This window comes from Podarcis filfolensis (assembly GCF_964270895.1).
Source record: "Podarcis filfolensis genome assembly, chromosome: 4".
NCBI classification, from domain to species: Eukaryota; Metazoa; Chordata; class Lepidosauria; order Squamata; family Lacertidae; genus Podarcis; species Podarcis filfolensis.
The window spans coordinates 85,912,855-85,938,892 of NC_139607.1; the positions used below are offsets into that span (position 1 = coordinate 85,912,855).

At 45.4% G+C, this 26,038-nt stretch overlaps 1 protein-coding gene across 3 annotated transcripts in view; it reads right to left on the reverse strand.

Moving 5' to 3' along the window:
- Positions 1-26,038, reverse strand: part of CNTN5 (contactin 5) — a 669,997-nt gene that overhangs the window by 166,885 nt on the left and 477,074 nt on the right. For all 3 annotated transcript variants that reach the window (XM_083609589.1, XM_083609587.1, XM_083609588.1), the window contains 2 exons: positions 23,903-23,998; positions 2,688-2,891 (listed from right to left, as the gene is read on the reverse strand). In XM_083609589.1, coding sequence (XP_083465715.1) covers positions 2,688-2,891; positions 23,903-23,998 — 300 coding nt within the window. The remainder of the gene's footprint in view (positions 1-2,687; positions 2,892-23,902; positions 23,999-26,038) is intronic.

Consider the following 26,038-nt stretch of genomic DNA (forward strand, 5'->3'; position numbering starts at 1 on the left):
TGCATATTGCTAACTAAAAATAGCAGGATGGGTTATCCCATCATTGAGCATCATCATCTCATCTTCTTTGGCCGTAGACAATGGCTCTTCTACGTACAGTACAGAGCCTGTGGACCATTTCACACATCATGTGGCAACAAACCAGGATTTACTAACTAGTAGAACACTGAACAATTTCCTGCAACAAATTGTGCAATTGCGTGACACATGTTTCTTCAAGCACATTTTTCTGTCATTCACACATTTCCTGTTTAGGATATCTAAAAATGTAATGTGTGAATGAAAGAAACATGTGCTTCATTGATTTTTATTCATTCAACTTGTATACCGCCCTATACCTGCAGATCTCAGGGTGGCTGCAACATAAAACCACAATATAAAAACACCATACAGTGGTACCTTGGGTTAAGTACTTAATTTGTTCCGGAGGTCCGTTCTTAACCTGAAACTGTTCTTAACCTGAAGCACCACTTTAGCTAATGGGGCCTCCTGCTGCCACCGCACCACCGGAGCATGATTTCTGTTCTCATCCTGAAGCAAAGTTCTTAACCTGAAGCACTATTTCTGGGTTAGCAGAGTCTGTAACCTGAAGCGTATGTAACCTGAAGCATATGTAACCCGAGGTACCACTGTAATACATAATAAGCATGTGCTCGGAGACACACACATTGTACAAGTGTGCATCTGGAAAAATGCAATGTGTGAAGATTCACCACCGGTGCATGAAGCTCATGTTTTCTATAGGCTGTAGGTCAACAAAACTCATCTTCCTTAAGAGAATGGAAAGCAATGCATTTGTGGGTATGACCAAACAGAAATGTGAGTTCTTTTGGAAATCGTGTTCAGTGTCTTAAAAAAGGAATGTGGGGCTTAGCCCAGATAATGTCAGATAACATTTGTTGACTGCTGAACTACCATGACGGGTAAATTTAGGAGGATGCCAAAGCAAAACAAACTGCTATGGCTTGAAGTACAAGAAGAATGTACTTCTTATGCAGGATTCACGCTGTGCAAACATGGAAACTTTCCAGCCATGCAGTAATGAACAAAGATCAACTTAATTCCAGGCTAAGCTCTGAATGAATATATACTGTAACAAATCAAATGATCTTTCTTAAAGCCTAGACTTTGTAATGTTCTCACAGTGCTCAAATATTTATAAGCCTGAGCAAGTACCTTGCTGTGTTTGCATGTTTTATGGCTTTGTTTAATGCTTACTCCTATGAGCTTATGTGTTTGGGTGTGTGTGGGGGGGGGGGAGAAAGAGAAAGAGAGAGAGAGAGAGAGAGAGAGGACTGAATAAATGGGCTTCTGAAAGAGCAGCAGTCACTGAAAGTAATCTTATATCCTAAATACGTTTTCTTGAAATCAAGAAAATGGGAATGGTGCCAACAATCATGCATGCACAGTAACATATTTAATTTAAAATGAATGTCTATTGTGCACACATATGAAGCTTTCTTTGACCACGTCAGAGTGTTTGAACATCTAGCCCAGCGATACCGTATTTTTTCCGTGTATAACATGCCCCCGTGTATAACACGACCCCTATTTTGGGGGACTCCAAATAAAGAAATCCCCCACATGTACTATCCGTGTATAAGATGTCCCCTGAATTTTAAACTTGAAAAAATAGGGGGGAATATAGTCTTATACACGGAAAAATACGGTATATTATTTTATTTATTTACTGTATATATAGACCCGCCCAAAGGTCCTGGAGTGGAAATACAAAAGAATTGAAACAATAATAGTTTCAACTCTAAGGAGCAACACCTCTCCCACATTAGACTATGGAATATGCATCGCAGCAGAGTGGCGAAGTAAATATAGCATGAAAGAAACTTAAGGTTCATCACTCCTGGCTTTATTACTCACATCTGAGTACATCACATGTGGCACAACATGTCAGCATGCCCAGCAGGGTGCGTGCATGACATCCCAAGACACCACAGGGCGTGCTGACATTTCATGACCCCGGCGCCCTCTACTGCGGGGGCAAGGCAGCATGTTTGTGCATGTGTGTGTGTGTGTGTGTGTGTAAGGGGCTCTGTGATGGCCTGGGAATCTGATTCAGAAGCTGAATCGGAGGAGTCCCAGCCTGCACAGGAGTCCCCGCCTCCAGGGCTGGCTGAGCTGGGGCAGGGCCTTGAATCTGAAGGACCCTCACCTGTGCCGGATCCTCAGGAGCAGACACCAGATGCATCCACTCTGGCTCCGGAGGTGATTGAGGACCCATTGCCTGAGCCTCTCCCAGCCCTGTCAGGGGAAGGTGAAGCTGCCCCTGGGTCCAGTAACCCTCCAGCCTCTCCTGAGCTGCAGAGGCTCAGGGCAGAGAGGCGGAGGGAACTGGGTTCTCTCAGGAGGAGTGCTCGCCTTAAGGCCAGGAGAGGCGGGTCACCTGTGGGCCGGGACCGCCCCTGGCCTCAGAGAAGATAAAGGCCAGTCAGCCCAGTCCCAGGTTGCGGGAGCAACGTCGTTGGAAACCTGCTTCTGCCAGCACCCAGACCTGTTCTTCTGGAGTTCCCGACCACGCCCGGCTTCTTGCTTCGGACCCCGCTTCGCCCTTTGTGGACTGTCTCCAGACCCTTGACCCAGGACCGGACTCTGAACACGCCTCACGGTAACCTCCCCCTGGGACCAACACAGGCTCAATACATTTCGACTTTGAGACCAAGGCAGCTTACCGTCAGTTCGAAGTGTTAGCGGTGTGGGTGGGCTAAGCACTCTCGCATTGGTCACTGTGTTCTTCACCAGGCAGATATAGCTGCCTACATCCGAGGGCTGTACTTTGGAAATGTAGAGATTGCCCGTTTCCTGGGAGATAAAGCGCCGGCTGTCTTCTGCCACAAAGGAGGGGAATTCATTAAATACCCAGCTGTAGATGATCTCTGGAAAATACAGTAAGAAAAATTGCAGCAGGCATTATAATTATTGTCCAACTAAAATGGAAACAAATGGGACGCGAGTGGCGCTGTGGTCTAAACCACAGAGCCTAGGGCTTGCCAATCAGAAGGTCGGCAGTTCGAATCCCCGCAACGGGGTGAGCTCCCGTTGTTCAGTCCCAACTCCTGCCAACCTAGCAGTTCGAAAGCACATCAAAGTACTGCTCTGGTGGGAAGGGAAATGGTGTTTCCCTGTGCTGCTCTGGTTCACCAGAAGCGGCTTAGTCATGCTGGCCACATGACCCAGAAGGTGTCTGTGGACAAACGCCGGCTCCCTCGGCCTATAGAGCAAGATGAGCGCCGCAACCGCAGAGTTGTCCGTGACTGGACCTAATGGTCAGGGGTACCTTTACCTTTTTAAAAATGGAAACAAAAGTGGCTCAAAGTCACTGTGCTTTAAAAAGAAGTAAATCTCAATTTTCTATTAAAACAGTGCCAGAGAAACTTCCTGATTACCTTTCGACAGAGATTGTTCAAATCAAGAGACTAACAGGCAAGCCTGGTGGATCTGATTAACTGGAATAAGGCAGGGCAGAGATGTGACTCAGAGCAAGTTACACATATTAATCATTTTTTTCCTGTTATGATCGCAAACAAACAGACAAAAGCAAAAAATTGATTGGAGCGATTCACAAATAAGTCTTCAAAAGGTAACATACAAAGTGATACCGTGATATATCATCATTGGCTGAACATGGGCCAGGCACTTTCCCCCCAGGGTTGTGAGGATAAAATGGAAATGGAGAGAATTACATGTGCTCCTTTAAGCTCTTGGAAGGAACGGTGGGACAAAAATGTAATAAATATATTTAAAAAGTGATGGTAGTCTTCGCTGCTTTATTCTGTTTAATATTCTGTTGGGAGCTGCCCAGAGTGGCTGGGGAAACCCAGCCAGATGGGTGGGGTATAAATTATTATTAATTATTATTATTATTATTATTATTATTATTATTATTATTATTATTTATTATTATTATTATTATTCCCACACTAGAAAATAGGTTGAGAAAAAGGAGGCAGCTACAGCACCAGAGCCCTCCTCCTGCCAGAAGACATACCGTATTTTTTGCTCTATAAGACTCACTTTTTCCCTCCTAAAAAGTAAAGGGAAATGTGTGTGCGTCTTATGGAGCGAATGCAGGCTGCGCAGCTATCCCAGAAGCCAGAACAGCAAGAGGGATTGCTGCTTTCACTGCGCAGCAATCCCTCTTGCTGTTCTGGCTTCTGAGATTCAGAATATTTTTTTCTTGTTTTCCTCCTCCAAAAACTAGGTGCGTCTTGTGGTCTGGTGCGTCTTATAGAGAGAAAAATACGGTAACTGCATCTCAGTTATTATATTAAGGATTCTCCTCTCCCACTATCTTGTCTTCTCCTCCCATTTCCCCACTGACTGACTCTTCTACGCTACTGAACTCTTGACACCCAGCATTAGCTCTGAGGCAGCCTCTCTCTCTGCAGCCAGTTCTCCGTCAGCTTTGTCAGGGCTGCCTCTAAATGCAGAAATGTCAAGGTTAGCTCCGTAATAGAAAGTCATTGCCGCTGCTCCAAGACACACAATGCTTTGCCGCTACAGTGAGTTCAAGCCTTTCAGCTACTAATTGTCTGAGCTATTGTTTTCAGCCGTAGCGGCACAACGAGGGCGGTAATCACAATTTAGCCTGATGGTACATTTATTTCTAATGTGCTTTTTAAAAGAAAGTACCCCTTGTCGACTGATAGTTAGAAAGTAGGGGGGGGGGGGATTTTAGGTCTATAAAGTTGGAAGCATCTCCCCAACATTCCCAACAATCCATTAGTTCCTTGGACTATTCTTTTTTTTTTTAAAAGATATTTATTGAAATTTTCAAAAAATAAAAAGAAAACAAAACAAACAAAAAAAACAACACACACATATAATTACATTCCTTTCTTTCAATAACATATTTCCTTGACTTCCCCACACCTCCCCTTCTTGTATTCCAATTCCATTTTTAGTTCAGCAAGTTCTTATCCCCAAATTTTACCTTATTATATTTAAATCCTTTTGGTTAACCAATTTTAACATAAACCTCAGTCTTTATGCATCAGTACTTATTCTTAATATCTTTTTCTAAGATCGACCTCAATTCCCTTTCACGAGTTCCCCATTTTAATATAAGTAACAAAACAAAGTATATAAAAACAAAGAATAATTGTACAGCCTTTGGATACCCAAAACCCCACTCCCCACCTTTCCCGGTTTCAAGCTCCAACAAATGTCCATCAGTCTATCTGCTGTCAGCCTGGTGACCTCACATCCGAGGCTCTTAAGTCTCTCTCATTTCCTCTCTGCCGGTTTTTTTGGTAGTCCTTTATATTAAACACCAAATCTCGGAGAAGCTCTGTCCCAATAAGGTCCATGTTTCTTCCAGCCAGACCTCCATATTTAAAATTGTAGTCCAAATGTTGTTTCTTACTTCTTTTAAGTCCAAATGTCCCAGAAACTCCAGCTTCCACTTTAGTCAGATTTGTAATCCATAAGTCTTCAGATCTCCACATGAGGAGATCTCTCCATTCCTCATTCTTCCATTCAAACCAGATTTTCATAATCTCATTCTTCTTTTCCTTTATATCCATCTTAGCAGGCCTCTGGCTCTCCTTAATCATCTGCGGCATTATAGCTCCTCCAGTTCCTTGGACTATTCAACTGCCTTTTATAATTGTAAGGATCGTGACTGGGGAACGGTTATAGCTCAGTGATAGGGTCATCTACCTTGCATGCAGAAGGTCCCAGGTATTATTAATTATTATTATTATTATTATTATTATTATTATTATTATTATTATTACTACCCGGTCCATCTGGCTGGGTTTCCCAGTCACTCTGGGCGACTTCCATCAAAATACAGTCATACCTCGGGATAAATACATTTCAGGATATGTATTTTCGGGTTGTGCTCCATGGCAACCCGGAAGTAACGGAGCGCGTTATTTCCAGGTTTCGCTGCTCGCGTATGTGCAGATGGTCAAAATGACATCACGAGCATGCGTGTAAGCGGCAAAACGTGACCCACGCATGCACAGACACACAGTCGTGTCTTACGTTCTGTTCAGGATGCGAACGGGGCTCTGGAACGGATCCCGTTCGCATCCTGAGGTACCACTGTATTAATACAATAATTAATCAAATATTAAAAACTTCCCTAAACAGGGCTGCCTTCAGATGTCTTCTAAAAGTCAGATAGTTGTTTAATTCCTTGACATCTGGTGGGAGGGCATTCCACACGGCGGATGCCACTACTGAGAAGGCCCTCTGCCTGGTCCCCTGTAACTTCGCTTCTCGCAGCGAGGGAACCGCCAGAAGGCCCTCGGCGCTGGACCTTGGTGTCTGGGCAGAATGATGGTGGTGGAGACACTCCTTCAGGTATACTGGGCCGATGCCATTTACGGCTTTAAAGGTCAGCACCAACACTTTGAATTGTGCCTGGAAATGTACTGGGTTCAATCCTAGAAGTTCCAGGTAGGACTGGGAGAGACACCTGCTGGGAGAGCTGCTGCCACTCAGTGTAGACCAGACATGACCAAAGTCTGTTTCGGGGGTCTAGTCCGGTCTGCCGGTCGGTTTAATCCAGCCCCTGTGGCAGTTTATTTCCCTAAACTGAACCCTAAAAAAACCCTCAACAACTTAACTTCACTCCCAAAGAAAGCTCAACAACTTTGGGGTAAAAAGCTGAACAACTTAACAACTTCAATCCTAAAAAAGGTTAACAACTTTGCTTGGCCCTTTTGTTGGCCCTCACGGCCCTTCACTTCATCAAATCTGGCCCTCTTTGAAAAAAGTTTGGACACCACTGACATTGTAGACAATACTGAGCTACATGAACCAATGGTCTGACTCTGTATAAGGCAGCTTTTTTCTGTATAAGGCAGTTCCAGGGACGGTGGAGGAGCAGTTGCCCCAATAGGTCTCTCAAACCATAGATGGTTCTGTGAGGAGTTTATCATATGTGGTCTCTGGTCTCTCTTGCTTCCGTCTTCCCTCAGGCATGCAGACCCTTAGCAAATTTCACGTAAGGTGACAAAGGTCACAATCCTAACCCTGGAAATAATGCGTCTGGAAGGAATCAGGACCCAGAAATCATCCACCTCCAGTGACATTTGCTGCTGGTGGTGTTGTGCAGTAGCTCTTGTGGATAAGGTAGCAAAGGCAACACACACAATGCCAATTTTTTCTGCTGCCAATAGGCAGAAAGCGCTGAGATGGGGCATTGTGGGGGCCTGGGAAGAGTTGAGCAGGTCAAGGATCTGCTGGATCCTAAGTTCTTCCCAGAAAATGTACCTATCTAGGCTTTTCCACGCTGCACTCTGTGGTGCAGCAAGGTCCAGTTAGGATGTAAGACAAGGAGGTCCACTAGGATGTAAGACAAGGCAAGGTGGGACAAGGAGAGATGAGGTTCAGGTGGGATACCGGGCAGGGCTATGCCACTCTGAGGGGACAAAAAGCTTTGAAGTTGCTTCAGCAAGAAGCAAGGTGGAACTGAGTCCTTATGAAGCAGTAACAGCAGGAATAGTCTTATTGTTAGCCCCACCTGTGCCTCAAGATGCTGCCCTGCTTAAAGTTCCCCTTCTCTGTTACAGTAACTTCCTCCTGTAATGGGAAGAGGGGGCTCAGGCCTTCCACAGTGGAGTCCTTTGAGTCAGAGGATGGTAGTGCCATATCCTCAGGTGTGGAGATAGCACTTCTGGGGCTGGCCTTGCATGCCCTTCCCTCTCTCCTTCAGAGCCCTCTGACCCACATCCCCCGAATCAGACTCCAGGGCCGTGACATGACACACTACTGCAGCACAGCAAAAAAATAAATAAATGTGCATTTAACCAGCCCCTGCCAAGCAATGACAAACCTAGACAGCATCTTAAAAAGCAGAGACATCACCTTGCCAACAAAGGTCCATATAGTTAAAGCTATGGTTTTCCCAGTAGTGATGTATGAAAGTGAGAGCGGGACCATAAAGAAGGCTGATCGCCGAAGAATGGATGCTTTTGAATTCTGGTGCTGGAGGAGACTCTTGAGAGTCCCATGGACTGCAAGAAGACCAAAACCTATCCATTCTGAAGGAAATCAGCCCTGAGTGCTCACTAGAAGGACAGATCCTGAAGCTGAGGCTCCAATACTTTGGCCACCTCATGAGGAGAGAAGACTCCCTGGAAAAGACCCTGATGTTGGGAAAGATTGAGGGCACAAGGAGAAGGGGACGACAGAGGACGAGATGGTTGGACAGTGTTCTCGAAGCTACCAGCATGAGTTTGACCAAACTGCGGGAGGCAGTGGAAGACAGGAGTGCCTGGCGTGCTCTGGTCCATGGGGTCACGAAGAGTCGGACACGACTAAACAACAACAAAAGCCTCCCTTTCTGTCATGGAAGATTTTGGGTGTGGTTATGGATGCCCTCCTCTTTTTCCAATTGACTTTTTCCAACCAAAGTTAGGATTGCTCTGGAGTAAATTAAATTAGAAACAATGCTACGGCTTATAATAATTGCATTTCTACGTCTTGATTTGCGCCCACAATGCTAAGTGATATTTTTAAGTGTTTATACAGCAACAGAGGGACATTTTCAGAGGAAACAATTTTTAATTAAAGGCACCTGTTCCTCATTCACATGGAAAGAAGGAAGTCTGAGATAATTGGTATGGGTTGGAGGCAGTTCACTTTATTTGAAATGTAGCCATCACTCGGTTTCGCCTGTGACTGATGTAAAATCAAAGGTATTTAATCAGCAACCTGACAGCCTGGCCTTTTAATAATTCATCCATTAATTAGAGTGATGACTAAAGAATAGAGGCGGTGTGAACCACTTCAGCAGTTCTACTGAAAAAACACTCTGTTTGGTGATAACTGCCAGGGTTGTGCCCCTTATCCCAAAGAACTCTGGGAGCTATTTTGCTAAGGGTGCTTAGAGCTCTTCTGAGACATCTATTCCCCTCATGGAGCTACAATTCCCAGAGTTCCCTGTGGCAGGGGATGGATAGTTGTGAATCGTAGCTCTGTGAGAACAGGGACTTCCTCACAACTCTCAATACCCTTCAGAAACTGCATCTCCCAGAATTCTTTGGGGGGAAGCCATGATGGTTTAAAGTGGTATTGTAGTGCTTTAAATGCACGGTGTGAATGTGGACTTACACTAAACACACGCACACACACATTTCTTGATTTCCTCTCAGAACAACAGTAGAAGGATCCTTTCTTTAATGTGTGGAATAGTCTAGTTAATAGTGCCTCGCTAATCCTGGGAAATCAGGGTTCCAAAATGCATATGGCCTATTCAGGGCCGGCCCAGGATATTTTGATGTTTGTGGCAAAACAAAAAATGGCACCCCTCCCCTCATCAGCCATCTGCTGCTACTGCATGTGGTGAATGGAGGTGGTTCAGAGAAGCTCTGGCAGAAGAAGAGGAGCCAGTAGACCATAAGCTCGAAGCAGCAAGAGACACACTTTTAGGGATGTGGATCTGCCACCAGTAGCAGGTCTCAAATTTCAGCAGCACCCTGTGTGATGCCAAAATTTGGTGCACCCTGCCTCTCGTACTCTGTTCCAAATCACTGGTGCAGCATCCCTTGCCCCTGAGGCTCTGTGACCAGTGCAAATGAACCAGTCATGCTCCCCTAAATCTAGCTCTGCTGCCTCCTCCCTCAGATGTCCCCAGTTTGTCACCTGAGGCAACCATTCCTCATGGGCCCTGGGCCTATTCAAACATAAAACAGGATCGCAATACCTCAAGGACAGCCTCTTTCCATACGAACCTACCTGGACCCTGAGATCATCTTCTGAGGCCCTCCTTTGTGTGCCTCCTCCTTGAGAGGTTTGAAAGGTGGTAACACAGCCTTCTCTGCAGTGGCTCCCTGTCTGTAGAATGCTCTCTCCAGGGAAGTTCGCCTGGCGCCTTCATTATACACCTTTAGGCGCCAGGCAGAAACGTTCCTTTTTAACCAGGCCTTTGCTTGATCCAATTTACATCCTATGCCCTTTCAAAATGTTTTTTTTTGGGGGGGGGGCTATTGGGTCGTTATTGATTTTTAATTAGGTATTTTGTGGTTTTATAGCTTGATTTTGTTCTGTGAACCTCCCTGAGACCCCCGAGTACAGGGCCGTATAACAACAACAACAACAACTTTTTACTTTTTACTTGTGCTCTATGCTGAGCTAATTCAAACCTTGGCTTAGCATGCTGTCTTAACTCAGGTCCATGGCTGAGCTACAGCCAACGACAAAACTTGGCTACAGGCAAATATGGAGAGTTGTTTTCCGTTTATCTGGGATATATACATGCACTCAGATTTATGTACACACAATCTCATGGGTTACATTTTATTCTAATAGCCATATACTTTAGTTTTTTTACCCGACACCCGTATCAGCTAGACAAGAGATCGTGCAGACACTTCCCTGGAAATTGCAATGTAAAGTTGTCAGAAAACAAACTTTTAGGCGCAATTTATCAAAGCGTTCACCACAGTATGCTCAGAATATAGATAAAAAAGAAAAATCGTGAATGGTGAAGGTAGCCGTAAATTGGCATTCTCATGGGATGCTGTGATGGAGCTATTGTCTGCCAGTAAACCCTGCTATTTACAAAGTTTGGGTGTTGAAGTGATTAAGTCACCATGGTGACAGCAGGGCTGGCATTTCGTTTTATGAATAGCTCGTCTTGTTTACTGAGATCTCTTCAGGGTTTCGGTATCTACTTTCCGAAGGTCATTTAGAAAGCCTTAGAATAAGTGCTTCACCTATTTCCATATATGATTATGCTTTATTTTGTTCATTTCTTGGGTATCCGGTGGAACTTCTGAGCCAGCAAAAAACAAAGTGGGATGAAAAGATCAAATTTTCTGCAGGGAAGAGGATCACTTCCCTTCCCCCCCTTTTTGTTAACTTCCATGAACTGATTCATGGAAGATCCATTTCTTCCCTTGCTCACTCAGCTGCCACAATTTGATCTTGCTCTTTTCCTAAAGAAATACTGCATGGTTCTCATGGATTTCATCTGAAATGAGATGGCTACAGCAGTCTTGATTATAGTGTATAAAAGGCACATCACACAAAATTGCCATTCTGGAGACACTGCCGGACTGAAAAGCAACAACACGCGATAGAGTTGCATCCAGTCTGAGTCATTCTTAATTCATTCATTCATTAATATATGACTTACATGCCTAAATGGCTTTAGTTTAGGGCACTGTCATACTGAGAGTCGATCCACTGGCATGATTAACTTCAATCCATTAACTTCAGTGGGTCTACTCCAAGTAGGTAAAACGGGTACCGTTTTTACCCCAGGTTAAGTCCAGTCAAAGGTGACTATGGGGTTGCAGTGCTCATCTCGCTTTTCAGGCCAAGGGAGCCAGTGTTTGTCCACAGACAGCTTTCCATGTCATGTGGCCAGCATGACTGAACTGCTTCTGGTGCAACGGGACACCGTGACGGAAACCAGAGCATACAGAAATGCCATTTACCTTCCCGCCAGAGTGGTACCTATTTATCTATTTGCACTGGTGTGCTTTTGAGCTGCTAGGTTAGCAGAAGCTGGGACAGAGCAAACGGATCTCACCCTGTCATGTGGATTTGAACTGCCAACCTTCCAGTCAGCAAGCCCAAAAGGCTCAGTGGTTTAGATCACAGCGCCACCCACTCCACTACTCAGAGTAAAACTTGGGAAGCAATTCTCGACACAAGAATCTGGTGTCGAGACCCAAACTATGGTTACTGCAGATTTAGCTGGCCTAAGCCTTGCAGAGATAAAACAAGTCCTTATGTTGCAGGAGTTTATGTATAGGTTGGGGGGGGGGGTTGCCCCTCCAGCAGATATCATGCACATGCAGCCCACTACCAAAATCGGCACAATCACTTTTGTGACTTTTGTGATTTGTCCCCACAAAACACTTCATCACAGTTTCTTTCTATCTATTCAGAGGCTCTACTTCACAATACCAAATGTAATAATTTACTGATAAATGTATCTATGTACTGTCTCACTGGGAAAACTTCAGAAATTCATATAGACATGTGAGCTCAGCTACTCAGCAGCCCCTCTGCCTGAGTGATAATTCCTGGCATCCTGATACCTGAGTGCCAGACAGGTAGCCATTCCAGAAATAACAAACCCAGATGAAGACAAAAGGGTGTGCTTAACTTGGCTGGGAAACAGGGAAATGTAAATATCTCTTTTGTTACACATGATGGGTGTTTGGTGGAGGGCAAAGAGAACCATGGAGCAGGGTCCAGGATGCTCAGATTACTGCCACCAGACCTCCCCTTTCATGATGTAACCATGATGTATTAGTGATGTAGTTCGAGGGGATGAAACATGGGGATTAGCAGCTAACAAAAGTTTGGGTGCTCTTTTGTTTGGGGCTTCCATCTTGTTCCACCTTGTGGCAGGTGGGAGTCCTGTCGCGACAGTCTTCAATAAAGACCAAGCCTACTGGCTGCTGTTTTGCTCTGGTATTCCTGGCTGGTGTCCTTGTTTTTTGTCCAAGGAAGCCCTCAGATTTCGCCATTAACACTTAAAATAGTGTCTGAGTTTCACCACCTTATGCCGGGTTGCCAGGCTGTATGACCAAATTGAACAGGCTTAGGATATAGCCTCTTCCCCACCCCTGCCTTACCATGTCCTCACCTTCTCTGTTTTTAGCAGTTGTGTGTGGTCAGTTGGTTAGGGGGACTAGGCTAGTTCCCTAAATGTTCCCATGGCGCCTCCTTCCCAAAGCCCAGGAAGCTTTTGCCCGACTTGGGAGGGAGGCGTGATGCTCTGATAAGTCCAAGAGCCCTCCCACAACCTTCCCAAAGCCCACCCAACTTTGGGAAGGCGGCAGAACGGCTCCAGCATCCTGTCACAGGCATGGTGCCTCCCTTCCAAATCCCAGGAAGTTGGACGTCACATTTGTGACATCGGCCCCGCCCCCAATCGCTCTTGCAAGCTGGAGCCTCTGGTCCTAACTGTGCCAGCATATCTCTGGCTGAGCAAAGGATGTGGGAGTTAAGCCAGCATAGTCCAGCTGCAGTAGGAACCTCCCAGCTCAGCCAGCGATCCGCCGGATTCTAACCCGCTAGTCCCAGTAGATTGCTCCCTTAATTGGATTCAGCCCCCAGCTGTTAAGTCATCTATATCTGCAACAGTGAAAGCCTCAGAGAGCTCCCGAAGGCCTTTTGAGTCATAAAAACACATCCTCCAACATTTTTATTCTTCGCATTGAAGGCGCACATTCATCAATGCAATCACGAAACTGCATGCCTTAACATGGAATTAATTTGCACTTGTTGCATGAAGTTGACAGCAACGTTCACATACCCACAAGCCATAGAGGAAGTCCTTTTTCCTGTGCCCCATTTCCCCCAAATACACCCCTTGTATAAATCGTGCATTTCCTTCTACAGTTGCGACTCATCATCGGTGCTCATTAATGCACCATGCAAATCTTTAATGAATGCATTGAAATGCACCATGTAGGAAGAGACAATGCTGTCTATTTATCACCTCAGAATGGAATTGCTTCCTTTTCTGCTCTGGGGGGTTCTGTAGGTACCTGCCCAAATAGAAATCCACTGACTGGGTATTTATCTTTGTTCAGGTTTAATTACTGTGATAAATCTTTAGACCTTTCCTTCTCTCTAACTGCTTGGTGCACAGGGAGTTACTGCAGATAAGGTAACAAGGTGGACACACAACAAGAATGGATCCTGCACTGGCAAACTGAATAGCTCAGTGTGTGTGTGTGTGTGTGTGTGTGAGAGAGAGAGAGAGAGAGAGAGAGAGAGAGAAAGGCTTTTCCTCCCTATTTTTCGAAGTCCTCAGAAACAGTAAACAAAATGATTCATGAATCAACGAGGGGCATGTTTCTGCCAAAAGGAAAAGCAGGATAAAGGGCACAGAGCTAAGCATTAGCAGCCTTGTGGGTTTGGTTAAAACAGAAAGGTGGGGTATAAATGTTTTAATAATACCATCTCCATGTCCCAGTGCAACGTTTTAAGGACACTAACATTTTAAGGACATTGGACACTGGTGCATGTCCAGAGGGGGGAGAGCGGGATGAAGAGAGGTTTTGGACTCAATTTAGCAAAAAATTAGCACTGTGCACAACAAAAAACATATACTCCCCTCCAAAACTGTGCCACTAGTACAAATTAGTACCTCATTCCCAGTGCTGGATTTACGTATAAGCTAAACAAGTTTTAGCTTAGGTCCCCACTCTCTTGGGGGCCTCAAAAAAATGTAAAGGAAAAAACACACACCTGGATGTATATTTCCAAAATATAAGATAAAAAACAAATAAAACGAAACCTACATACAGCAATGGTGTTTTGTGTTGTTTAGGCTCCTATGATGTAAGTAATGGGTCCCGCCTGCTAGCCTGCTCCCTAAAATATCACTGGTTTGCTCATTTCTATATACAGTGGTACCATAAATTACCATAGAGCATATATTCAACACAAAAAAACAGCAACGATTTGCTGTTGACAAAGGACAGTTGGACGCATAAAGGGCCCCATTACCTTCAGTAGCTTAGCTCATCAAACCTAAATCCAGCCCTGCTCATCCCTGAGAGATCTGAAAGGCTTTCTAACACAATGCGGAGCAGGCTCCAGTTAATGAGATGAACTTTCAGTGGTTCGAAAGTTCGACCCCTTCTTTAATCTCTTGACATAGGACAATACCGCGGACTTATTTGCAGACTAGCTTGTAAGGATGGCTGTGATGATGGGACATGTTGAGAGGCTGGGGCAAATGCTGTAGAAGCATTTGATGTGGCTGTTGACGCTGTGGCGTGACATCCCGCAGTGGCTTTGCAGTGACAGCAATGCGACATCTCGCAACTGCAGTGATAGGCTGGGGTGCAGCCATGCTGCACTTTTTCATGGCATTCACAACCCAAACAAAGGAGGGGTATTAAAGCAAAGCTGTCCAATCTGAAAATCATATTTGCCTGCAAAGACTCTGCCTGTGTATGTGTAAAGGTAAAGGTAAAGGGACCCCTGACCATTAGGTCCCGTCATGACTGACTCTGGGATTGCGGCGCTCATCTTGCTTTACTGGCCGAGGGAGCCGGCGTTTGTCCGCAGACAGCTTCTGGGTCATGTGGCCTGCATGACTAAGCCACTTCTGGTGAACCAGAGCAGCACACGGAAACACCGTTTACCTTCCCACCGCTGTGGTACCTATTTATCTACTTGCACTTTGACGTGCTTTCGAACTGCTAGGTTGGCAGGAGCTGGGACCTAGCAACGGGAGCTCACCCCGTCGCAGGAATTCAAACCGCCGACCTTCTGACCGGCAAGTCCTAGGCTCTGGGGTTTAACCCACAGCGCCACCCGCGTCCCTCTGTGTATGTGTGAAGAATCTCAGATGCCTTGCAAAGAGGTTAAAGGAAACCTAACCAATGAACCGGAGGGAGCTGAACTCCAAACTTCTAATGTGATGGTAACTTGTGTGTATACGGGAGAGAGATTCAATTAAAGTACATTGGAATCTGGGTGGGAAGAAAAGTCTAGCCAATTTATCAAAACTTAGTTGACTGCCTAATGATGCCAATACTTCTGTTTAGCCATGTGTTAGGCTAATCAATCAATATCAATATAACTCCTACTCAGTTGTCATCCATACACTACCTGGCGACACAAATGCTGCAGCCCTCACCTGATCTTACATATATATATATATATATATATATATATATATATATATATATATAACACAGCTGAGTCCCTGTTATCTCGTACATCATGTGGAGCTGCTGGAAGCCCAGCAAACTGCTCCCATCCATCTTCCCCTTGTCAAATAATTGTTATTTAGAGATCATGCATAGCCATCTGTTGTCTTATTTCGAGCCCAGGGCTCTGTCCCATGATTACAATATCTCTTCAACCCCTTAGCAATAGCAGCCAATGTGACATTTGATGTTCACATCATAGGGAAATGCATCAAAGAAAGAGGCAACCACATACATGATAAATATTGCACAGTCGTCCACATAGCATGTCAATCTGCAATTGGCGGGGAGAAAGTCAATTCAGATTTAAAGGCAAACCTCTCCAATTCTCACTTTCTGGGAGAATACGTGAACCAAAACACAACGTCCTTCACTGAAGGTTTTTAAGTAGAGGCTGAGACCAGAGTGGGGACTTAGGCTGGATCCTAAGCCCTTCAGTCTCCATCATATGCCAAGACAACCCAGCACAGAACACTATTTAAAAGGCTTGTTTCCCCTCTGCCAGGCTTAAGCAGAGCAGCAGCAGCTGCCCTCCTACTGAACAGGGTTTGGATCTGGTGTAACTTTAAGGCCAGGGTGCTCTGAATCACCTTCATCTGCGTTAGATCCCTCCTTAATGCACAAAGCCTATGCAATCATACATTTGTTGTTGAAGGTGCCACAGTACCCTTCGTTGTCTTTGCTTAGCATTGTTGACTCTGTCTAGCAGTGGATCTTCCAAGTCTTGGGCAGAGGGTCTTTTTCACCACCTGATCCCGTTTAACTAGAGATACCAGGGAGGCAGGGGCAAATGAAGTAGGATATCCGATAATCACCAAGGTCCATGGAACAGAGAGGCTTCTCACTGATTCCTCAATGAGAAGACATATCACCAAAATGCACACTGAGTATATTCTGGGATATCCTGTTAATTTTCATGGGATGACAGTGAGATTCCAAAGGTACCAAGGGAACAGGTAGGTTCATAATCTTCTCATCCTCTCTCCCTTCTCTCTCCCTCTCTCCTGCACCACCTGATTCCAATCTGAAATCAGTGCACGTTCATGTCCATCTAAAAGAAAATGTGCTTTTAGGGCCACCAGTCATAGGGAAGTGTCTGTGCTTTACCAACCAAATCTCCTCTCTGGCCACATTCCTACTGCACATTGAAAGCACTATGATACCACTTGAAACAGCCACGACTTCTTCCAAAGAATTCTGGGAGCTGTAGTTTGGGAAGGGTGCTGAGATTTGTTCGGAGTGCCCTGTTCCCCTCTGTAAGCACAGGTGCCACAGTTCCTTGCAAAGAGGGATTGATTGTTAAATCACTCTGGGAATGCATTGCACGGGGTGCATGGTAGTCAAATAGCCTTTTAGCTAAGGTTATCCACCATGTATGCTGTGAACTGTGGCCTCTGTCTCAGAGCTAATGTTAGATGCACTCCAGGAGCATTGGGAAGGAATGGAATAAAAGTTCAACAGTTTAGCTGCTTGACATGCAGAGATGCTTCATGCTGCAGCATATGGGAGCTGTGCCAACATGCAAAGATATCCACTCAATAGCGAACTGCTCAGAAATTATTACTTTCAACAAGACCAGAGTGCAGCAGCTAGAAATCAGCAAGCAAATGATCACGACCGAGAGCACAATTAATTATCATATTGTCAAGGATAGCTCACTCTGGCCAAAGGGGATGCTTGCGACACCTAGAAGCTCTTTTGAGCCCCCCCCCCATGAGAATGAATCTCACTCATTAAAGAGGCGGGGTGTATGTTAACACATTTGCTGTGGGTGCTTAGATGCTGGCCTAAATTTGCGTAATCCTCCCGTCTTTAATCCGAACGTTCACAGCCATGAAACTCTGCACCTGATCCCCTTCAATTATGCTGTCATCGCAGATTCATTTTCCCCAGAGTTAAACCACTTTAAATCATTTATAGTTAGGAGTTTAACAATCTCCATCTTATTAGGCCTGCGTCGGTTACGAAGGCACTGTCAGGGAAGAGGAACGGGCTGACATTAATAACAGACCCTCCAAGTGTCCCTATTTTCCAGGGATGGTCTCGAATTTACAGAAGCTGTCCCGGTTTCTGATTTGATCCTGGTATGTCCCGCTTTTCCTTAGGATGTCCCTATTTTCATCAGAGAAATGTTGGGAGGGTATGTGACTGGTTATGTGTCTCATACACAGTTCACAGAGGATCTTTTCCTTCGCCTCTGGGATATAAGAATAATTTTAGCTGAGAGGGGGCTCCTGGTTGGAGGAACCCTTTGTGGGAAGCAGCAAGGGGAGAAGGCTCAGAGCCCTTGAGGTAGTGGGGCAATGATGAGTGGTTAGAGGGAGCTGAAGAAGTAACACGGCTTAGTGAACTTGGCTAAAGAAGTCCAGAATCAGAAGCTGAAGCAGGTGAGTAGGAGGAGAGAGGTCAAGAGGCAGAGATGGGTCAGGCTGGTGAAGTAATGGATCTTTCTGCTTCCTGCTGCAACAAAGCTCCTCTCTCCGGTTATCTCCCAGAACCAGAAGAGGCATGAAAAGAGCAGAGGAGAGATTGGCCGGCGTAGTCTCTGATTGCTTGGGGAAACCCTGGGGAGGAGTGGACTTGGGCTGTGAGGTGGCAGGGACCTTCCATCTCAGCAACTGCTTTATGGAGCAAGACTTTCATGAGGGATAAGTTGCTGTACTCATTAGGAAGACCTGACACCCCACCAAGTCTCTGCAGATCACGGTTTTGCTAATCAAGTGTTAACTCCAACTGGCACAGTGTGATTTACTGTCGGCTTGCTGACATAATGTAAGAAGACAAGGACATAAACATGCAAATAAACTGAAACATCAGTTAGCATAAGCATTTCTTCTGCAGGTGGCAACAAGGAAGAAAACAGATATTGCTGGAGAAGAGCCAGTTCATTTGAGAGGTAGGTACTAATGGTATCAACTAATTCCCCATCCCTGGCTAAGAATGAACACCAGTGCGTGATACTTTTTTTTTGCAGCTTGCAACAGTGACTGAAAATGGTCTGCTTCCCAATAGATACAGAGACGAGACTTCTCATGCGATAAAGCAACCCAGTCTGTCTGGTGAAGCATATACCAGAATCGTGGTGAGCTTATTCATGTACAGAGTAGTGTGCTGGGAACTGAAGCTACAGCGCTAGTTATGAGCTAATTTACAAAACGTAGATTAATTGGGATGTTTCCGTAACAAGCTATTAACCTGTCCCTGGGGAGGAGAAGGGGGGAAAAGTCCCTTCCCTTCATTATTGTCCCATATATCAGTACCCACATACGGTAGATGCCTAAAAGGCAATAAAGGACGTGGCCGAGAGCCAAACGTCTCGGTGCATTTTTCAAGTTAATTAATTGCCATCTTTCTCGTGCTTTCTCATTTTCTCATGTTTCCTACAATGGCATCTGGAGTTATACTTGCCGACATTGTTAGCCTGCAACACGCGAGCAAACCGCCCTAAAGGAGATTTCTTGTCAGGGTGTCTCATTTTTCCAGCACCTAACACTGGCTTAATTGGGCAAGGCCAACTAGCGTTCCTCATTCCCCCGAGGTTCAATACCATCCCCAGGGGAAGAAGCATTTCTGCAATTGAACCACCATATATTCAAGGCCATTGTATTTTGGTGTTCGTTAACTTACATATCAACTTTGCCTTTTGTCAGAATGACAAGGGAGTGTAAAGCGAGAGAGGGAAGGAGGGAGAGAAATCGGGAGAGTTAACTGAATGGGGATGATTCTGGGTTGATTTCTGAAGGAATAAACCACCCTCACTCATTCCAGCCACGTCAGGTTATAGGTCAGTGGTAGAAAATCTGCTTTGCATGCAGACAATCCCAGGTTTGATCCCTGGCATCTCCAGGGAGGGCAGGAAGAAGAAGAAGAAGAAGAAGAAGAAGAAGAAGAAGAAGAAGAAGAAGAAGAAGAAGAAGAAGAAGAAGAAGAAGAAGAGTAGTAGTAGTAGTAGTAGTAGTAGTAGTAGTTTGGACTTAGCCTGTATTTCACTCCCCTTAAGGAGTCTCAAAGCGGCTAACAATCTCCTTTTCCCTTCCTCCCCCACAACAAACACTCTGTGAGGTGAGTGGGGCTGAGAGACTTCAGAGAAGTGTGACTAGCCCAAGGTCACCCAGCAGCTGCATGTGGAGGAGCGGGGAAGCAAACCCAGTTCACCAGATTACGAGTCCACTTAACCACTACACCACTCTGGCTCTCCCACTGCACCACGCTGCCTGGGAGTCCAAAAGTAGGAGGAACAGAAAGCAAAGCTACCTCCTGGCTGGTTGTGAGGAAAAAGGCAAGCAGGCGGTGACTGAGCAAGAGTGGATTGAAACTGGTGGAGCAGTTCCCCATTTGCCCCAACGGACAAGTCTCTACCAATTTTCAGAAGAGTCGGTTCATGATGTCAGGAGGTGCCAGGGCTATATCTTTGATATATGGGCACAGCTGTCCTATGTGCTGACATATCATTATGGCAGGTTGGGAAAGCAATTAGACAGTGATGTCTTCTCAGGCTCTGGACCAGTCCTGACCACCCAGGATGACCGCTGATCTCCCCTGGGCAGGGAAAGCTATAAAAGGCTTCCTGTTTGCCTGGGACTTTGCTTGAGCAGCAAAGCCTTCCTAGTGCTGATGTGTTTCTCTGCAATGAGGTTTCATTCTCTCGCAGATAGTAAAAACTTTGAATAGAAGTAATTTTTTCCAATGACTGGGAACTATTAGTGCTCTGTTGTTGTTTTTTTAAAAAAGTCACGCAAACCTTGTAATTTAGAAGAGTGAATAATAAAAGAGCTGACTAGTCCCCACCTGAAGAATTTCACAATACATGACTGTAACCATTGTTCGTGAAAAATAATCCTATGAAAATAGAACCACTCTATTAACATCAACAGGCATCCTACTGACTTCTGCAGACACAATGCAGTTTACATCCAGATTGGTTCCAGAGCTGATGACATCTGTTGCCACATCTCAGTGGTCACTGATGAACTTTCATGAAAGTGATGGTAATACTCAGTTTGGGATAAATGATCATCTTGGTCAACCCCAGGATCTTATCAAGGCCATTTAACTCAAGGCTATGCTTAAAGTAGATTCATTCTGCCTCTTCAGAAAACCCTGGAAAGCCTGCAGTGCTATTCCTAACCAGACTACAATTCCCATGATTCTTTGGAGGATCAGCTAAACCAGCACAAGTCCAATATATGTTTTATTATTTGAGTGTCAGGCTTCGGGAAAGGGGCTTCCTCCCTCCCTTTGGCCGTGGATAAGCAGAACAAAGCAAAAATAGTCTCTTGCCATTTAAAGAGATTTTAATGATCACAGCTCAAGAACAGAGAGTCCGTCTCGGAGTAAAGGTGTTCTCAATTAAGGTTTCCACACATCCACCCCCCCCCAGTCACTTCCACACCTTGCACCCTGATCTCGCAACCACTGTGCTTTTTGTGTAGCCACCTTATCTGCTCTACGTGACCTTAGACTGATAGGCTGGACACTTTCCAGCAAGAGAAAGTCTGTTAGCTCTCTCTCATCCTGTTCTTCTTCACTTTGCTATTCACCCCCCAGTTCATCCCAACTCTTGTCTTCAGAACTGTGCCCCTCTGCAGACCATTGTTCCAAATCTATACTGCTCCACTGCTCCTGGGCAGCTTCAGGATCCTGGTCAGGAGCACGAGGAGGATGAGGCTCCCACTATCCCTCATCAGAGCAGTACTCCTCAGTCTGGTCTCTGACATTGAGTCAGAGAAGCCCTGAGGACCTGGTCATTTAACAGCCAGCCATTCCAGTTGAGGCTGTCTTTGACCAGAAACATTAAAATGTTTAAAATACAACAACAATAAAGATAATAGCACTGTATAATAATAATTATACAGACAAAAGTGCAGTCCAGCATCTGAAGGCCTTCCTAAACAAGGTCAGACCTTAGTTACACATAAAAAAAGATTTCCCACCTCTGAGCTAGTGAATACTGTTTTCCCTCCAGGTCACAGATGGATATTTCTTTCCAAATTAAAACTGCTCCAATATATATTTTTTTTTTTGGGGGGGGGGGGAAACATAGTTCAGAGTTGGGGAACCTTTTTTGTGTGTCAAGTGGGCCAGATCTTTATCCTGCTCCCCTCCCCACATGCCTCTACCCACCTGTCAATCATCTGGTGTCAGGATGATGTCAGGTGACAGGTTGCCAGTCACCTGGCATCCTGCTGACTTGGCTGCATGCCAGTTCCCTGTGGGAAATTGGTGTCCACAGCCAATGCAGAATGGAGCCCTGGCCCCTGCTTGTCAGCTGACATTATTCAGTGACACCAGCAGATTAACAGGTGGGTGCAGTTTGGGGAAACTGGTCTCACTGGCCAAGACTGACCCACAGACTGGGGATTCCCTACTCCTGCTGTGGTTGTCAGGGTTCGGGGAATCGGCTTCCTCCCCCATGGCTGTAAATGAGCAGATCAAATGAAAGAAATTCTTACCAGTCAGTTTCTTTAATAAACACAGCAAAAAACAAAAGAAAGCATCAACCCAGAATGGCGGTGCTCCCAATTAAGTTTATACCCCCTCAATCCCTATTAATCTACGCCACTCCTACTTCTTGTAATCTGAGTTTGTATCCTCTGTGCTCCCTGTTCTGAGACTTTCTGAGCTCTTCTTGACCTCGGGCTGAGCGGACAGTGAATCTGTTAACCCTCTCTCTTCCAGTGTTCCATCTCCTAGGTGTTCCCCATCCAATATTTCCCAGCTTCTGCCTTCTGAACTATGCCCCTCTGCAAACCACTCTTCCAAATCTATACTGTCCTCCTGCTTCTGGGAAGATTTAGGATCCTGATCAGGAGCAGGGAGAGGGGGAGACTCCCATCATTCCTTCTCAGTGCAGCCCTCCTCAGCACAGTCCCTGACAGTGGTTGAATGCCATTTTGAATTTTTGGTTTCGACTCAGTTCAGACTAAGATTTGGATCATTATCCTTCTGCATAACAGAATCACAAATGAGAAGGAATAATGAAACCACCTGGTACTTGACCAAAAAAGGGTCTTTTTTCTAGTTCACTTGGCCAAGGATACTAGAGAGATTACCACCTCCCATCCCATCCTACCTGCTCCCTACAGTCAGAAGGAGATGCCCTTCTCTGCTGCAGCAACTTAATGGATGGGAGAAAGGTGAGACAGTGGAGAGGTTAGTGCAATTGCTTCAGGTTATTTTACACAAATAAATAAAACAAAAAGTTCCTGTCTGCCTTTTTGTTTTGTTTTGCACTTGCTGGATAGGATCTGGGGTCCTCCTAGTTTAGTTTCTAAACTAGGCCAACCAAATAGTTAATTGATTGTTTAAACCAACAATAAGCTAAAAACACATGCCGGAATTTTGCGTATCTGGATAGGCTTGCCTAAGCAAAAATGCTTTTTGCAGATGCTGAAAACAGTGACATCTGCCTGATGTCAATAGGCAGTGAGTTCCAACGGGTGAGTGCTGACTTACTTCACCCTCCTCCCAGGAGCAAATCCCCCTGGGGTTGGCTGCGTACTGAAAGCTCAGAGTAAAAAAAGGTAAAGGGACCCCTGACCATTAGGTCCAGTCGTGGCCAACTCTGGGGTTGTGGTGCTTATCTCGCTTTATTGGCTGAGGGAGCTGGTGTACAGCTTCCGGGTCATGTGGCCAGCATGATTAAGCCACTTCTGGAGAACCAGAATAGTGCACGGAAACGCCGTTTACCTTCCCACTGGAGTGGTACCTATTTATCTACTTGCACTTTGATGTGCTTTCGAACTGCTAGGTTGGCAGGAGCTGGGACTGAGCAACGGGAGCTCACCCCATCACGGGGATTCAAACCGCCAACCTTCTGATCGGCAAGCCCTAGGCTCTGTGGTTTAACCCACAGCGCCACCTGCATCCCAAAGCTCAGAGTAGTTGGAGTCAAAACATACAAACATGGACACACATGCCCATGCACAGCCTGGTATCTCTCACGCAGAGACAAACACACACATTGTGCCATATTTCCTTTCACACCCATGGCTACTGAAGTTCACATCACTAGTTGAAACAGAACGAAGGCAGCCTTATCTGAGACACCCTTTCTCCTGCTCTGCAGCATTCATGGTGGATGGTCTTCCAGTATTCCTTTGGTGGTCGCAGAACTGGTCATGGGTTTGTGCACAGTTCAGCCTTTAACAATTCATAGTCAAGACCACGGCTGGACATGATGAGCATGCAGAAAAGTGAAACTCACATCAGCACAAAAGAAAGGCAGTCAGCTGTACCTGGTGAATGGAGCGGTGGGGAGCACATCAGAACGACGCCTTGACCTTCCCGCACTGACACAGCACTTCTCGTCCGACCACTGAAATTCCCCAGATCTGTTAACATAACACAGCGGGTTTAGAGTCATGGAAAGAAACTTCTCGGCATTAGCGACTGCACAGATTTCTCTTCCTATCCTCACCGTCCGACCCTTCTTTTCACTGTCTCATGCTTTAAAAGGCAAAAAAGAATGCTCGTTTTTATTCTTGAAATTTACAAGAAAAATGCCTGGCTGTTTCACAGTAAATCTATTCTGGCTGATTTCAGCTGGCAAATGGAAATATTTTCTGCATTACATCAACACCTTTTTTTTATTGCCCCTTCTAGGATGCGGAAATGGTATCAGCAAAAAGGCATTCGGCGATGTACCCTTTTGTAACAGACATTTAATAGCTCTTTTATTCCTTTTTACTATTTCCTGCTTATTGATTTCCTCCCCAGTAAAAGTCATTCTGTGCATAGTGAAAAGAGAAATAAAAGGGGGGGGGGGAGAAGGATGCATCACATCTAAATTGCATCCTGTGCGAGACTCTTGGGTATCGTGAAAGGGATACTGCAAACAAGGTAATATTAGCGTGTTTGGAGCGGGATTAGCAACACTGGATCTATTGGGGAATTGGTTCTGTGGTACCTAAATATCAGTGTATCAATTGCATTACCCATTTCTAAAGTGCTTAACAAGTGCAAAGTGTCCCAGTCGTTACCCTCAGAACAACCCTGTGAGATAGGCCACTAATATATGAGTAGAAGTGGACACCAGTGTGAGTGTCCTCCCTCAAATCTGAGCAACACCCCCTAATTCCTTTCGACCCCTTACCTCCAAATCTCCCCCTATTGCTATGGTCAATAAAATCTATGACTACCTGTCAGGGGACTGCCATCGGAACAGGGAAGGGAAGCAGAGGGGCAGTTGAGTTACAGGGAACCTCCAAAAATCTTGCGAAGCAGTTCCTCTTCCTGTGATGGGGAAAGCCACACCTCCAGTAGGGAAGAGAGGAAGGGACCAGAGGATGCTGCTGGGAGCCTCAGCACCACTTCTGGTCAAGCCGGCCAGGAGGGAAGCACGCCTCTTCCGCCGCCCACCCTGCGCAGAGGTGTAAAGCGCAAAGAAGGAAGGAAAAGGCTGGGGGTGACTAAGCTATTATGTTGGGGGAGGTCCCGGAAACGACCACTCCCGGATTCTGCTAGTGATTGAGGCAGACATGAACTTGTGGTTCTGCCCTGTAAACAGTTTTGCACCAAAATAAAACCTGTAAAAGACAGGTCGGAGTCCTGACTGGTTACTCATGAGCAACCACCATTGCCATCTGACACTACCATTAGATATCATCCTATACCATGAAAAAAGAATAGCGCAAGCAGCTGTAAGGGAATTTAAAACATTCGTCCAATGAGGAATCAGGATGTTCTTTATTTCTGATAGTGAGAGAGAGACAAATAATGTGGGGGAACGATGGAAAATATATAAAAACATACCAAGATCTCTCTTACCCCCGTCCCCTGTGATTAGAAAAGAGGTCAGTAGCAGTAGGATCCCCATCTTTGTGAGGAGAAAAAAAATAAATGCTCTAATGATTTCAGCAGGGAAAATGCAGTCTAAGTAAAAGAAGAATGGCGCTCCTTACTGGGTTTTACAAAGTATGCCTAAGTGGGGCTGTGCGGCTGAATGTGTTGCAAAAGCAGGAAATGCAAGACCCCACGGATCTGAAAATTAGGGCAGATGATGGACAGCTGGTCCTAGGCTCCTCTGGGGTATAAATTCAATAAATAAGTAAATAAATATTTTGTTTGCATTTGAAATCCAGTATTCTCATACCCTCCAACATCTCTCCAATGAAAATAGGGATAATAATGGGACGCGGGTGGTGCTGTGGGTTAAACCACAGAGCCTAGGGCTTGCCAATCAGAAGGTCAGCAGTTCGAATCCCTGCGACGGGGTGAGCTCCCGTTGCTTGGTCCCTGCTCCTGCCTCCTGTCGGGGGTCCCTTTACCTTTACCTTTAAATAATAATAATAATAATAATAATAATAATAATTGTTGTTGTTAATTCCCCACTCATCTGACTGGGTTGCCCCAGCCACTCTGGGCAGCTTCCA